At 39.3% G+C, this 14,125-nt stretch overlaps 1 protein-coding gene across 5 annotated transcripts in view; it reads right to left on the reverse strand.

The window, feature by feature from the left end:
• CTNNA2 (catenin alpha 2) overlaps positions 1-14,125 on the reverse strand; it is a 1,068,594-nt gene that overhangs the window by 419,988 nt on the left and 634,481 nt on the right. Inside the window, exon 8 of one of the 5 annotated variants that reach the window (XM_069493841.1) lies at positions 10,444-10,453. The exons of the other annotated variants lie outside the window; for them this stretch is intronic. Coding sequence (XP_069349942.1) covers positions 10,444-10,453 — 10 coding nt within the window. The remainder of the gene's footprint in view (positions 1-10,443; positions 10,454-14,125) is intronic. 5 annotated transcript variants of the gene reach the window in all.

Raw genomic sequence — 14,125 nt, forward strand, 5'->3', positions numbered from 1 at the left:
TAGTTCAGTCATGAGGGACTAAGCAGTACACAAACCTTAAATGGTGATATTATCTAAGCTATCTAGCCCTTGTCTTCAGGACTGCTCTGGCTGCACCCAGCTTTACCCCTGTATTTTTAAACTATGTGCCCCTTTTTCGCAATGGGCCTCAATGTGCAGTGAACAATGGCACTGACATTTCAGGCTCAGACAGTGACCCCAGAATCTTCTGTAATGAGTCCTCCCCACCAGGCATGGGAATCTGTTTCTTGTGAGATCAAAATGAGGCAATGCCTCAAATGCAAGTTAAAGGGGTAACAGGGGAGGAGCAGGCCCACTGGATCAAGACCTAATGGATATGATGGCTGCTATGTTTTGAATGTTTGTGCCCCTCCACCCCAGATTCATGAGCTAAAATATAATCCTTAGTGCAGTAGTGTTGGGAGGTGGGGCCTTTAGGAGATAATTAGGTCATGAGGGCAGAGTTCTCATGAATGGTATTAGTACCCATATAAAAGAGGGCCAAGGGAGCCTGTTCACCCCTTCCTCCATGTGAGGACACAGAGAGAAGATACCATCTATGAAGCAGAGAGTGAGCCCTCATCAGACGCCAGATCTGTTGGTGCCTTGATTTGGGGTTCTCAGCTTCCAGAACTGTGAGAAATAGATTTCTATTGTTTATAAATTACCCAGTGTAATGTATTTTGTTATAGCAGCCCAAATAGACTAAGATAATGGCCAACCTCACTGATGACACACTTTTACTGAATACTGGTGCTAACCATGTGCATTCATAGACAGATTGTCCAAGTTTGCTCTTGATAGGCAGAAAAATATGTCAAAGAGCATATTTTGGAAAAAAAAGCTCCCTGGGTAATTTTCCTTTCTCAACTTTGTCCATGCTTCCCAGTGTCTAGACCGCACAATAAGTTAATAAAGCATGTAGCTCTTCTCCATTGGGATCCTGTAATAGATGCTATTTCTTTGGGATTTTGTCTTTATATATTAATACACTGCCAAACACTGAACTTTCTCCTGGATCCCTCAGACAAGGCATAAATGTCATCTTCACTATGTTTCTTCATCAATCTTGTCCACATCTGTAGCCCAGTGAAGCGAAACCATGGCGGAACAGAAAGCAGCAGGGAGGCTTCCCTGTGCATGTGATGAGTGCCCAGGTAACATTCACGGATAATCAGCACCAGAGGCACAACTTGGGCTCATATCCGTGGACAGAAAGAGCCATCATCAATGTCAAGAATCTGCTCCTGTCTGTGCTTGCACTGAGAAGGATAATTACTGATAGCATGACTGAATACCTGGAAATGTCATTGGCAGGGGGTGGAGGGGAACGGAACAGGAGATGAAAGTTCACAAACTAAGGAGTCAGAACAAACTTGGACAAGCTTCCAGTGCTTCATTTATAAATGACAATTACACCATCCCCTTTATGAAGATTACACCATCCCCTTTATAGCACTGCGTGAGGAAAAAATAAGTCAGAAGATATTTTGAAAATTCATCATTCAGCACCTGCCACCTGGTAAGCATTCCAAAAAGCAGTAACACTTATTATTATTTTACAAAACAATGCCTAAAGTTCTGTCCCTCCTTGGAAATAAGGGTCCATGAAAATCCATCCATAGTTCCATAGTTGTGAAAATAAACTAATGTGTATCAACTAAGTAATAAGATATAATGACGGGAACCCTAAGAGGAGGCTTGCACTAGATGATCTCTGTATTCAAATATTCCATATCCTCCTAAAATGGGGGTGGCATTTGACAACAGCTGTGCCCATGTAATCCTGTGAATGAATTTGTTATATGATATATCCTAAAGCTGTTGTTAACCCTAGTTCAGCATCCATGATAATATACCTATGCTGCTAAAAGCAGGAAGATTCTAGGGCTGATTTTATGGAAATGAAATAAAGGTGAAATGGGGTTATGGTTTGGGCAGAGCAGGAGAATGAATGCACCGCATCCTGGAGAGAGTTGGGAGGTAAACAAACCAGAGCAGAGGGTGGGGTGGGATATGAGAAAGAGGTAGATTTTTTTTGTTGAATATTTTAGTCACATATCTGAATTTCAGGTCACTTTAGCCACCAATGTCGTGAAGTACCTTTGGGGAATTTGTCACTCAGGACCACTCATCAAGTCTTTTCTATGTGAAAACTTCCCAAATTCAAGCCCAAGAGAAAAGGTGGGGTGGAGAGAGACATGGGGAAAATAAGGCAGAGGAAAGCACGGCTTTTGTGTGCAGGCACATAAGCCATGTACTATATCATTCCAAGGGAATCACTCACATCAGAGTACCCCAGTGGGTTGGACCCAGGAAGATGTACACAACCATAGGCAGAAGCCCTGAAAATTGTCAGTGACGTGCTAAGTCACTTGTGCCGACATGGTGCCTGCCACTAACAAACATAGGTGAATAACCGGGCATCCCAAATTTCAGGGCTGCTGTGTGACCTTGAACTGCTGATAAATAATCTCAAGATCTAGCCACCATCGGGAAGGGCCTCTAGTCCTTGAAAGGAGTTCTGTTCTAATATGCCCTTTTTCCTTCCTTATGAGGTCATAGTTATGTATTTGTCTAATTGGGCATAGATTGAAATCACCAACTGTAGTTACCCAAATGAAGTGTTTGTCTTTAATCCTAGTAATCTAGGTATGTTCCACAAAACACATAATCCCATTAGCTGAAGTCACCGAAGGCCATCGTTAAGGATGGATGTCCCGATCCTCATCTGATAATGAATGCCACAGGAAAAACAATATTAAACTTTTTGAGGAACTTAACATTGGGAATGATCAATTAAAATATAGAAAAAATTAGCCGGGCATGGTGGCGCATGCCTGTAGTCCCAGCTACTCGGGAGGCTGAGACAGGAGGATCGCTTGAGCTCAGGAGTTTGAGGTTGCTGTGAGCTAGGCTAACGCCACGGCACTCACTCTAGCCTGGGCAACAGAGTGAGACTCTGTCTCAAAAAAAAAAAAAAAAAAAAAAAAAAAAAACAAAACCATGATACAGAACAAATTCATTATATAGGAAAAGGATAATGTCACAGTCTTTCTGAGCTGAGATCAAGAACGACTCTTAGTATCTAATCAGTATTTTTTGTTGTTGCTGTTATAGCTATCACTTAAAACAACACAAATCCCCCATCAGATAAACACTAATAGTGCATCCAAAGGAAATTGAAATTGATTTCTGTCCTAGCTTGCACTAGATCAACAAATTTCATTTATGTAGGATCCTATTGTTTTGACTCAAGGCTGAATGGGATACAAAGTAACTATTTTAATAAAATCTAATTCTGGAGGAAAAAAGTATCATCATCTTAGATTTATGCTGCAGCTAGTAGGAGAATAAGTCTGACAGAGCCATTATATGTTATTCTATATACATCGTTGTTTTCATTGAAGTTACTTCAAGATGCTTTCCTATCGTAGCAAGAGAATTTTTTTTCAAAAAAAATTAAAAATAGGGAATTGCTGCTATAAAACATATACATCACAAAGGACTCATATTCTGCATTTTTCTTAAACCACTTACCATAAAACCTTCATTTTTTATGGCCAACTTGGTGCTGATTTCATGATTTGCAACCAGAAACAACTGATTTCACAGCATCAGTCTGTCATAAATCTTAAGAACCTAAGTTCCGAATCCCAAAGCAGTGCCCAGAGGCACAAATGAGATTTCTCCTCACAAAGTGTGACTTGTGTTTGCAGCTTTGATTACAAAAAAACCAAAGTTGAGAAAATGGCACCCCAGTTCTCCTTTACTAATGTTTAGGGAAATGTTTTAAATTTTTTTCCAACTGTAAGCTATGACTAGGGTGGAGCTCTGAGAGTGAGCCTGCTGAAAGGCTGTCACCTGGGGATGGTGACACAAATTCCTAAGGAGGAGATAGCCCTGCTCTCCACAGCACCTGTCCAGCCACTCGTGGAACCAAACCAAATTTATTTTATTGTGTTCTCCCTTTAGGAAAGATACTAACACAGTAGAATAGGGAACCCATGATAATGAACAGGACAGTGAGGCACGTGGAGATTCTTAGGCAGCTGGATGGTTGAGTTATCTTAGGCTACTTACCCTGCATAGGGCTGGGGTAGAGGGCCTGGGAGAGAATGATCCTTCTAGTTTTATAGTTCCAAAACGGCAATCAGATTTAATCTGTGGCAGCCAGAAAAATGTGGAAAAGAGAAAAGAGCTGTACAATTGAGGATAGGATCAATTGACTGAAGAGGGTCTAATAACTTAGCAACTAGACATGGGTCTCTGGTAGCATCAAGAAAAGTAGATGTAGTGGACTGAATAGAGGGAAGCCAATGGCAGTACCTGGTGAAGAGATAGAAGCCATGAGTATGTAGGTGTCACTCCTGAGTCTAAGACTTAAGCAGAAAAAGTCTTGCTCAAGGCCAAAAGACATAAGTTTCTTTAGTTATGGAAGAGAAGAGGACACAGTGGGTTCAAATGCAGATGATGTGGTTGGTATAAATTGAGGGGTACTGGAGTGGGGTCTTTGTGGCAGCAGGCAGTTGAGACTGTCCTGCCTTCTGTATTCTTTATAATATGTCCAGGGTCCCACACCCTGAAGACACATGGACACAAGACAAGAGAGCATGTATAGCCAAAGGGCTAGGACAAGCCATGGGAAGTGAGAAATTAAGGCTGGTACTCTGGCTGGGGCAAGCAAGGGGCCATCTAAGAGTACTGAGTGCCTACAGTACGCTAGGAATGGGCCCTGGTGGATTTCTTTCTTCTTAGTTACTTTGTGTCAAATTTCTTATCTGGTAATGCCAAGGCCCAAGTGTGATATCCTAATAGTATAATTACATAGAACCTGGAAAACCCCAACACCAGGAAAGCTGGCATAATGTCCCTTTTTAAGATTATCAGTCACATCTGAATCCATAGGGATGAACATCGATTCAAAGCCTTCAATGGGATCAAATTCTCCAAATCAGATGCGGGCCCAGTTCATGCAGTGGAAAGCAGAGGTGCTTTCAGGGCACATCCTAAGCAGTGGTCACTCTCTCCTTCCAGCAGACAGATAGAAGAGTTATTGGTTCACCCTGAGTGTTCTGTGACATGGCTGTGTAAGGAGACTGAAAAAATGTGGATAGAAGAAATCAGTGGAAGACAATCTTGCCAACAATTCCTCTCTCCCTTCCCTTTCGCTCTCTTGACTTTCTGATATTTTCCTTTATCCTCTCTATGGCCAAGACCCACCCCCCCACAAAAAAAAAAAAATCTTCTTCATTAAGTTTCAGAAATAAAGAACACTCAAAGTAAACCTCAGTTACATCTTGAGAAGCACTGACTTCAAACCAATCTGCCTGACTTTCCAGTGTACAGGAAAGACTATAGAATTTACAAACTCGGTGGACAGATTGTGATATAGTCATAATGGGCATCTGAAACCTGGTCTAAAAACAAGAGACTGGGGACAGCTGCATGAGAATGATAAATTTCTGAAGTTTTCCTGAATACAATCCCCATCCAAGCAAGACTAATTTATCCCAAAGGATTAGGATGAGTCAGGAGTCTTTCTAAATGAAGTCACGAAAGAAACACAATCTCATTCTCTTTTCTCAAACGTCAATGTCTTTTAACTTACTAAACAACAATAACAAAAACACTGAGCTATTATATTGCACATATTTCCATATCTAGAGAAGATGTGAGAAGGTGATCTGGTGAGATTTGAGATTATAGCCATAGAGATCTAGGCATACAGTGATCACTGCCTGATAGAGAATGTGAGCTTTATTTACTAAGAGAAGATACACACTCTTGAGTTTCTCTTGTACACCATTAATCCAGCTGGCTTCCTAGAGTTTCTCCTCCAGACAAATAATTTACTCATCATGACCATAGCGTGAAGCAGCAAAAAGTGCTTGGGTCTGGGCTTTGGAGATGGGAGTTCTAGTTCTGTCTGTGCCATTTCAGAGGAGTCACCTACCACATTCTCTTGGGGCTTAAATTGCTTCATCCCAGTCTTCAGAATCTGCATCTCTAGAAGTAAGATCTGAGCCATGACCTTATCTTTGTCTTTAGAGATAAGATTTGCAAATATGGTAAGAAAAACAACAAAGTTAGTATTTAAATAATAACAAAATTCTGCTTGATACAGGGAAATAAAGTGACAGATAAGTGCTAACGATATAATTTGAAATCAGAGTAATATCACCATGGGGAAATTTATTGTGGAAGATTGTGAAAGTGAGATTTGCTTTGCATACTAGAATTTGGGACACTGGAGGCAGAAAATTATTAAAAACAAAAACAAGAGAGAGAGACCAAGATGATAAGATGCTGAGGTACCTGTGGCTGATTTTCTAGCCTGGCTTTTGTCACCAGTGATTTTTTTTCCTGCCTCCTATCTCACCATATACTGTCCAAGTGGCAAATGCCCCTAGCGTTTGAATCTGGGAAAAGGAAATGCCGGTTTGCTCTCCATAATCCTGAAGTGTCAGAGGTGGGCTAGGTGGCAACAGTGGGACCAGGACTCTGAGCACTTGAGGAAGTCAGCATTCTCAAAAGCAGTGGTTTTATTATAAGGCAATTTAGATGAAAAGCAAACCTCCTTCAATTTAAAGCCATACAACTGGAGGCAATTAAACCTGCATGATTAAATTCCAGAAATTAAAAACCTATAAAAAGCGTCCTAGCAAAAAGATCTGTCCTGCACACATTTTGATCATTAATCTGAATGCTCTTTAGCTGTCCAATACCACTTCATCCCTTCCTTCATCTTTTCCATTGCTCAGGCAGTTTATAAGATATCTAGAACAGGGAGAATCACACCAGAGAAGTGTAGAATTAGATCCGTTTCTCTCCTGTGAAATTTTCAATGATTTAGGGGAAGAGGTACAGATGGAAGAAAGGAAGCTGAACGCCAGGAAACTAGCAAAGCAGGAATGAGTGGCTGAAGGAAGAAAAAATTTAAATTCAGCCTGCATTTTCTATTGCAGTCGCTGCATTGCTAAATAGTCATTTTTCACTTAGCCAGTCCTGGGATACAGTGTGTGGCTCCACAAGGGTGAGCAGAACTGTAAGCTCCAACTTGGGGGATTGAGGTGCAGTGTGAGAAATGGGATTCCTTACACACTTGCCAGCTAGCCTGAGGTCACCATATCAGCTCCTTCTCCACCATATACCTTTCTACGGCACAGGAAAGCAGATGAGAATCCAATCTAGGAGAAGAACTAAATCCGACATCTTCTCCCAGTAAGAAAGCTATAGTCCTTGACAGAGAGCAGGAATTCTACACTTAGTGAGCTATCAGACCCCATGAACTTGATTCACAGTCATGTGGGACTGGTAGGCTTTTATAAAAACAGAAAGAAGTGCTGATGCTAACAAACCCTTAAGATCCCAATGGTTAGATACTTACATGGAAAATGTGTAACTCTAAAAAAAATAGAGAAGCAATCTCCCAACTTCTGATAAAAGTACAGCTGAGCTTCAATCCACACAGTAGGCTCCAAAAATCAGTAGCAAGAGGCCCAACAGATGCAGCAAACATGGTGGACACCACTGCAAGGTGTGACTATATGTGACAGATGCAGCAGTACCCAGAATCCTGGGTGACACCCCAAAGAGGTAAATTTAAAAACTGCAAAGACCATGCAACCTACATCTAAAAGAATTGCGCCGGCACAAGGAAAAATAAAGTGGGTGCCATGTAAAAGCTAATGAATCTCATATTATTTGTGAGACCATTTGGTAGATCTCTTTAATGTTTCAGAAATATTTGATGTGATTCCAGGAGACTGGGGAGGCAGGAACATTGTGATGTTTCCTTCTTGGTATCAGGCACAGACTGATGCCTTAGTATCTCTATGGTAGAAGACGAGGGCAATGGAATTTCATTTAAATGGTTAACTTTCACAAATACATTTACAAGAAGGGCTGCAGCATGTATCTTTAGCATACTTCAGTCACAACAAAGGCAAGGTATTAAGCATGCAATTTTGGAAGCTGTTTTTATTTGTTAGTTGGTTGTTGGGTTTTGTGTGTTTTTTTTTTTTTTTTTTTTTTTGGTTTCCACTTAATGTACTGTGAGGCAAGGAATAAACATACATCTGCTATATCATAAAAATGTAAACAGTTGATATAAAATGCAGAGTAATTAAAAATAAAGTTGCATAGAGAAACATCTTTTGGTGTGTTTAAGTTAAATGGAGAGAAAATAGAAGGGTTTAACGAAAACAGTGCTAATTAAGAAACAACACGGCTAGAAATAAGAACTGGAATAATTGTACTTAAAATTTTGAAGTTTTTGTGATGCATTTAATTTTTATTATGCATAGATTATTTTGTTAATCAAACTTCCTTCTAAATCCATGTACTAAGAAAACAGAATGAGTAGAGGTGAAGAAAGTATGTACATGGACTGCAGTGTTATAAGTATTACCAAGATTGGCGGGTAGGTAAATTGGGGAGTAGTTTTGACTCACTCTGGTATCTTGGATATTACATTACGTGGTACATGCCTAAAACAAAAGTAACACAAAATAGAAACTTTGATCCTTGACTAGACAACTCATAGGGATTCAATAAGTTTGAGTGAAATGAGAAAATAAAAGAGGAAATTCCTTAAAATTATTAAATATCATAAGAATATTTTATTTATATATTAAGACAATAATACCTAACAGTGCCTCAAACCCAGTAGGTTCTCAATAAGTTGGTTGAATTATAGATATAGCTAAGTCCTTTCTTCCTGTGTAGAATCTCAGGGATATAGTGGGATACTGAGCAAAGTTTATTGTACAGAATTATTGCAATCAAAGATGGCATTGAAGAGGATTTATGCTCAAAACTACTCTATGATAGAGTTGAGGTCTCAGGTTGCCTTGTCACTGTTCAATTCTGTTTTGTTTTTTCTTATCACCTGAAAATGGATTTCCCCATCTCCACTATTAATTACCATCATAGCCAAGTAATCTCAGTTTTAATACATGGGTGCTTATATTCCTGGTTGTAGCATATGATTCTACATAACATTAATTTGAGGTTTTAATGCATGTAATCACCATTACTAGATGATACAATTAAATATTTCTCCTAGTAGGTATTATCCTATACCTCAGATGATTCCAAGCATTAAAGAAATTGTAGTATCAATTCAATGACACAAAGTACTCTTAAATACATTTTCACTTGGTCAAAAGGAGAGAAAGTTGAATGCATAAGGAAGCCAACATGAATACTAATAGCTGTATTTATTGAGTCCTTACAATCAGGCACTGGCTAACAGCTTTACATGCAGTATGTCTTTTAAATCTTACAACAACCCTGTGAGTAAATACTATAACTATTCTCATTTTACAGTCTAGAGAACTGAGCCTAATAGAGAGTAAGGAATATGCTCAAGGTCACAGAGCTAATCATATTAGAGCTGAATTCCAAGCTTCTCTGTTTGCAGAGTTCTTACTCTCAACTACCTTATTGTACTGACTTTCTATTGCTCACCTTTTAAGAAATTGGTCCATAATTGGAAGTCTGCCTCAGGGCAATCCCTTTACGTATAGGTTGTCTGGTCTTCTCATCCATCCCCAACCTGCTCTCAATGAACCCAGGATGTCCTGAAGGCCCACCCACCTCAGGTGCTGTGTGTCACCGTGTTGATGGAGCAAACATCTCTGCCTCCCTAGCCTCTTCCCCCAGATGGGGCACAGACAGAAACCTTCAGTCCTTTTCTTTGCTTTTCTTTGCTTTTCTTTTCTCCTTTCAAAGGCTAAAGTGGTTTATTTCTCTAGGAGTAGAGACCACCTGCTTGGTAGGCAGGAGAGAAGGTTTTCCACAGTTGGTGAAAAGAGAGATATCAAGAAGTACTTAATGCCTCAACCTCCCTATCCTTTCAACTCATCCTTTGGTTAGAAAAGAGAAATAACCTCCAACTGATTGGTGTTATGCTGGGATATTCCTATTTAGAAACATTTTATTCTGAGTTAACAGGGCAAATACAGACACTTTGAGAGGGTATGTCTTAATGGGTTATTAACCTATTATATGGCCTCATTAATAAATGAGATCCTTTTGCAGTCATTCCTGCCAGAAGCATGATGGCCCGTGCAGAGCTTTTCAAACTGTGTCCTGGGAGTGCTGTGCTCTGCAGAGGAGACTCAGTGCGTCAGCCCCTACCCCTGTTCCCATTTCAACCACAGCTGCTCTGCTGTTCTCTGCCCCTAGCCTGGGTCCTGCATTTCATTTTGGGGAAAACAAATAATCATCCACAACAAAAGCATTCCATGGTTTTTATAAAATGGAAATCATAAGTTTAATAGGAAGAATGTAAAATTTGTACTCAGCAAGGTCTAGTATAGTTTCTACAACAATAATCACTTATCTCTTGCTCAGAGTAGGTTTGGATTTGGGAAATAAGGAAGTACCATCTCTTGAAAGGCACTGGCTTTCATTGCTCCTGAACAGGTTAGGTACTGGGCAAGATCTTTCATTTTCAGTATTTCATTTAATCCTCTGTGAGGCAGGTGTTATGTCCATTTTACAGGTGACAAAACTGAGGCTTAGGGAGGTTAAATAATTTTCACAGAGTTATGTAGCTGTTGAGTAGCAGAGCTGGTACTCAATCTAAGTGTCTCTGATCCCTAAGGCACTGGGTTCCTGAGGATGAGGATGAAGTTACAGATTTAGAGACCAACATATAAGTCGGTACCTGAGGGTGGTAATCTAAGCTTTGCCTGCATAGTAAAATATATTCCAACCAGCCCTTCTGGTTTGCTTCAAAAGCCACATATAAACTGTTTATGTGGGTCATTATCATTTTGTAGAGCCACTAAGAAATGGAAATAGCTCAGACTAAGCCAGGCCTCCCAAAATGTTTCCTCTGTAATGTCTGTGAAGGTTTTCCTTATTATTATTAGTCTTAGTTAAGGCTACTATAAGAAAGTACCATAGACTGGGTAGCCTATAAACAACAGAAATTTATATCTTACAGTTCCAGAGGCTGAAGTCCAAGATCAGGGTGTTGAGGGCTTCTTTCTGGGTCGCAGACTGTCAAGTTCTTGTATCCTCACTTGGTAGAAAGAGAGCTAGCTAGCTCTATGGTTTCTCCTTATAAGGGCACTCATCAATTAATGAGGGGGAGGTTCCCCCTTCATGACTTAATTACTTAATTACAGTTATCCCTTGAACAACATGGGTTTGAACTTTGTGGGTCCAGAGGAAAATACATGTGAATTTTCTTCTGCCTCTGCCACCTCTGAGACACCAAGACCAATCCCTCCTCTTCTTCCTCCTCTTCAGCCTTCTCAACATAAAGACAATGAGGATGAAGAGCTTTATGATGATCCAATTCCACTTAATGAACAGTAAATATATTTTTGTTATGATTTTCTTAATAACATTGTCTTTTCTCTAGCTCATTTTATTATAAGAATATAGTATATAATACATATGACTTACCAAATACATGTTAATTGACTGTTTATGTTATTGGTAAGATTTGTAATCTACAGTAGGCTATTAGTAGTTAAGTTTTTGGGGGGTCAAAATTTATATGTGGATTTTCAACTGGGCGTGGAGGTTGGTGCCCTCATCCCGCTAGTTGTTCGAGGGCCAACTGCACTCCCAGAGGGCCCACCTCCAAATACCGTCACATTAAGATTAGGGTTTCAAAATATAAATTATAGGGGAATACCAACAGTCAATTCATTGCATTATCATTGTTATTTTCCTTATTATTTAAGTTGTTCTGCCTGCTGTGAAGAATGTGTTCAGATCAGTACTACAAAGGATGGCTTTAATTTAACATTAGAACTGGAAAACTCTATAGTTATTTTTAAAACTATCTCTACATACTGATGAGAAGATGTTTTCAGGATGAATTACTTAAAAATGTAAAACAACATATATGGTTAGAATCCTATTAAAAATATGTATTTACACATGTTTATTCTTGCAGAGGAAAAGTTCTTCCATAAACCACACTAGGTAGTTAACAGCAGTTATCTTTAGAGACAAGATTACTGGGGATATTCATTTTCTAGATTACATTTTTTCTGTTTGAATTTTATGTAATATATACACCAATATTTTTGTAATCAGAAAAACAGTAGCTATTAAATGTCTATGCTAGCATTCTGGTTTTCAGTGTTTTCCCTAACCATGTATAGCTTTACTCAGGTTGGTAGCTGAGGAAACTAACCAATTGAAATAATTTGCAAGGACAATAGAACACCAGAGCATTCTCTTTGTACAACCATGGACATGAAATATTTTGATAATATACTTAGGCAACTTGACAATCACACTTTTATATTGTCATGAGTGGATTCTGACAAAAATGTTCAGAATGAGATCTGAATATTGGCTATGCAGATGATTCTAAAAATTTGTGGCAGAATAAAAAATACTCTAAAAGGCCAGTTTTTAGTTAACCAGATATTGTTTCCAAATGACAGTTTCATTCATTGCAGATGTTATTGGTGTTTCATAATGATGTCCCAGGCTTTCTTCTTCCTTACTATGATCCTTTTCACTTACTTTAAAATTCCCATCAGGAGAGAATGAGTTATTGTGTGTGTTCTTTAGTTTAAGCCCTATTGAATGGGAAGTCTATTGCTTTAATCAGGAATTCACCCACTCAGGCAGGATCACAAGCATTCCCAAAAAAAGGCCACACACCAGAGGTGACCACTGCAAGTGTTCCTAACCGTATTTCAATTAACACCATGGGCTTTGCATAATAAATATTAGAAAATATTCATCTTTAATTGATGAAATTGGTGGCTTGTTAATTAACATGATAGATGATTCATGGGTGAAATATTAATATTCAACATTGTTATTTGGCTAAAATATTTTAGGGATGTTGCCTATAGTTGTATGAACAATAAAATGTATTGCTATAAGGCCTGGATCCTTAAGTATGGCACCTGAGGTTTCATCCCGAGATGCTTCCGTGCCTGGAAACTAGGATGCTGAATTTCTGCTAGCCTGATCACTTCTATATGGTCACAGTCCTGCCTCTCAAAGATAGTCAGGTTTACTTCAAGTGATCCTTTTATACAAAGTGTTGCTCATAGCACCTACTAGGAGAGGAAGTTGAGAATCCATCAGTACATTTATTCGGAGAATTGCTTTCATTATAATTGTTAGCAGTATAGTGGGGGAATAGCTAAAGCTCTCCCAACTCAAACATTTTGGTAGCTCCTATTTATCTATGTATCCATCCATCCATCTATATATCCAAGTTTCTATATTTAACAGTTGTGCATGACCAAATTGATTATTAGGTCAATTTTCAACACTCCTATTTCAAAAAAAAATAATAATCAAAGCACATTTGAATAGAAGTCATAAGGATTTGGGCAGAGAAAGGAGTGGATTGGTTGACTTGTGTGTGTTTGTAGTTACAATCCTTCTGTAAGTAAAGCCAATTCAGAAAGTTTGGCAGATTACCCTGGCACAGGGATGAGTCTTGCTTAAGCAATAGACATTTGCTGAAAACACATCTGACTTCTCCCTCAGCTACTTATCCAGATCCACAAACCACTGGATGATTTCCGTTCTTATTTTATCTGATCTCTCTTCATGTGTTATTGCTGACGATTTCTTTTTTCCTAAGACTCCGCCCTTCTTGTTCTTCTCTCAGCTGTCTGACTTTTCTTTCTCAGTTTCCTCTTTAGGCTCCCTTTCTTAGTTGCTCCCCTAAGTTCTGCTGCTCCCCAGAGTTCTAGTCTCTGCTCCCTTCCTTTCTCTCCTTGGGCAATCTCATCAATTCAGTGGCCCGACCAGCCTTATTTATGGATGGTGTGCTGCTGCATTCCAGATCCATAGCTCTATCCCTAAACCCTCTTCCACATTCCAAACGCTTACATAAAACTGTTCACTCTGCCAGTGTGCCCTCAAACTCAGCTTGTCCCAGACTGAACTTAGCATCTCCTCATGGCTTCCTCACCTCCCATATCAATTAGTTTCTAAGTCATGTTGAGACTCCTTAGTTATTCCTCATCCATCTCCACACTTCCTCATCTCTAATTCCAAAGCTCTAGAACTAATACTCACTATGTCTTCATTGGATTATTGCTAAGTTTCCTCCCTCATCTCCCTTCCTCCATTTCACCTCTTTCTACTCCATCCTCTAACTGTTTCAGCTGGA

The sequence above is a fragment of the Eulemur rufifrons genome, chromosome 19 (assembly GCF_041146395.1).
Source record: "Eulemur rufifrons isolate Redbay chromosome 19, OSU_ERuf_1, whole genome shotgun sequence".
NCBI classification, from domain to species: domain Eukaryota; kingdom Metazoa; phylum Chordata; class Mammalia; order Primates; family Lemuridae; genus Eulemur; species Eulemur rufifrons.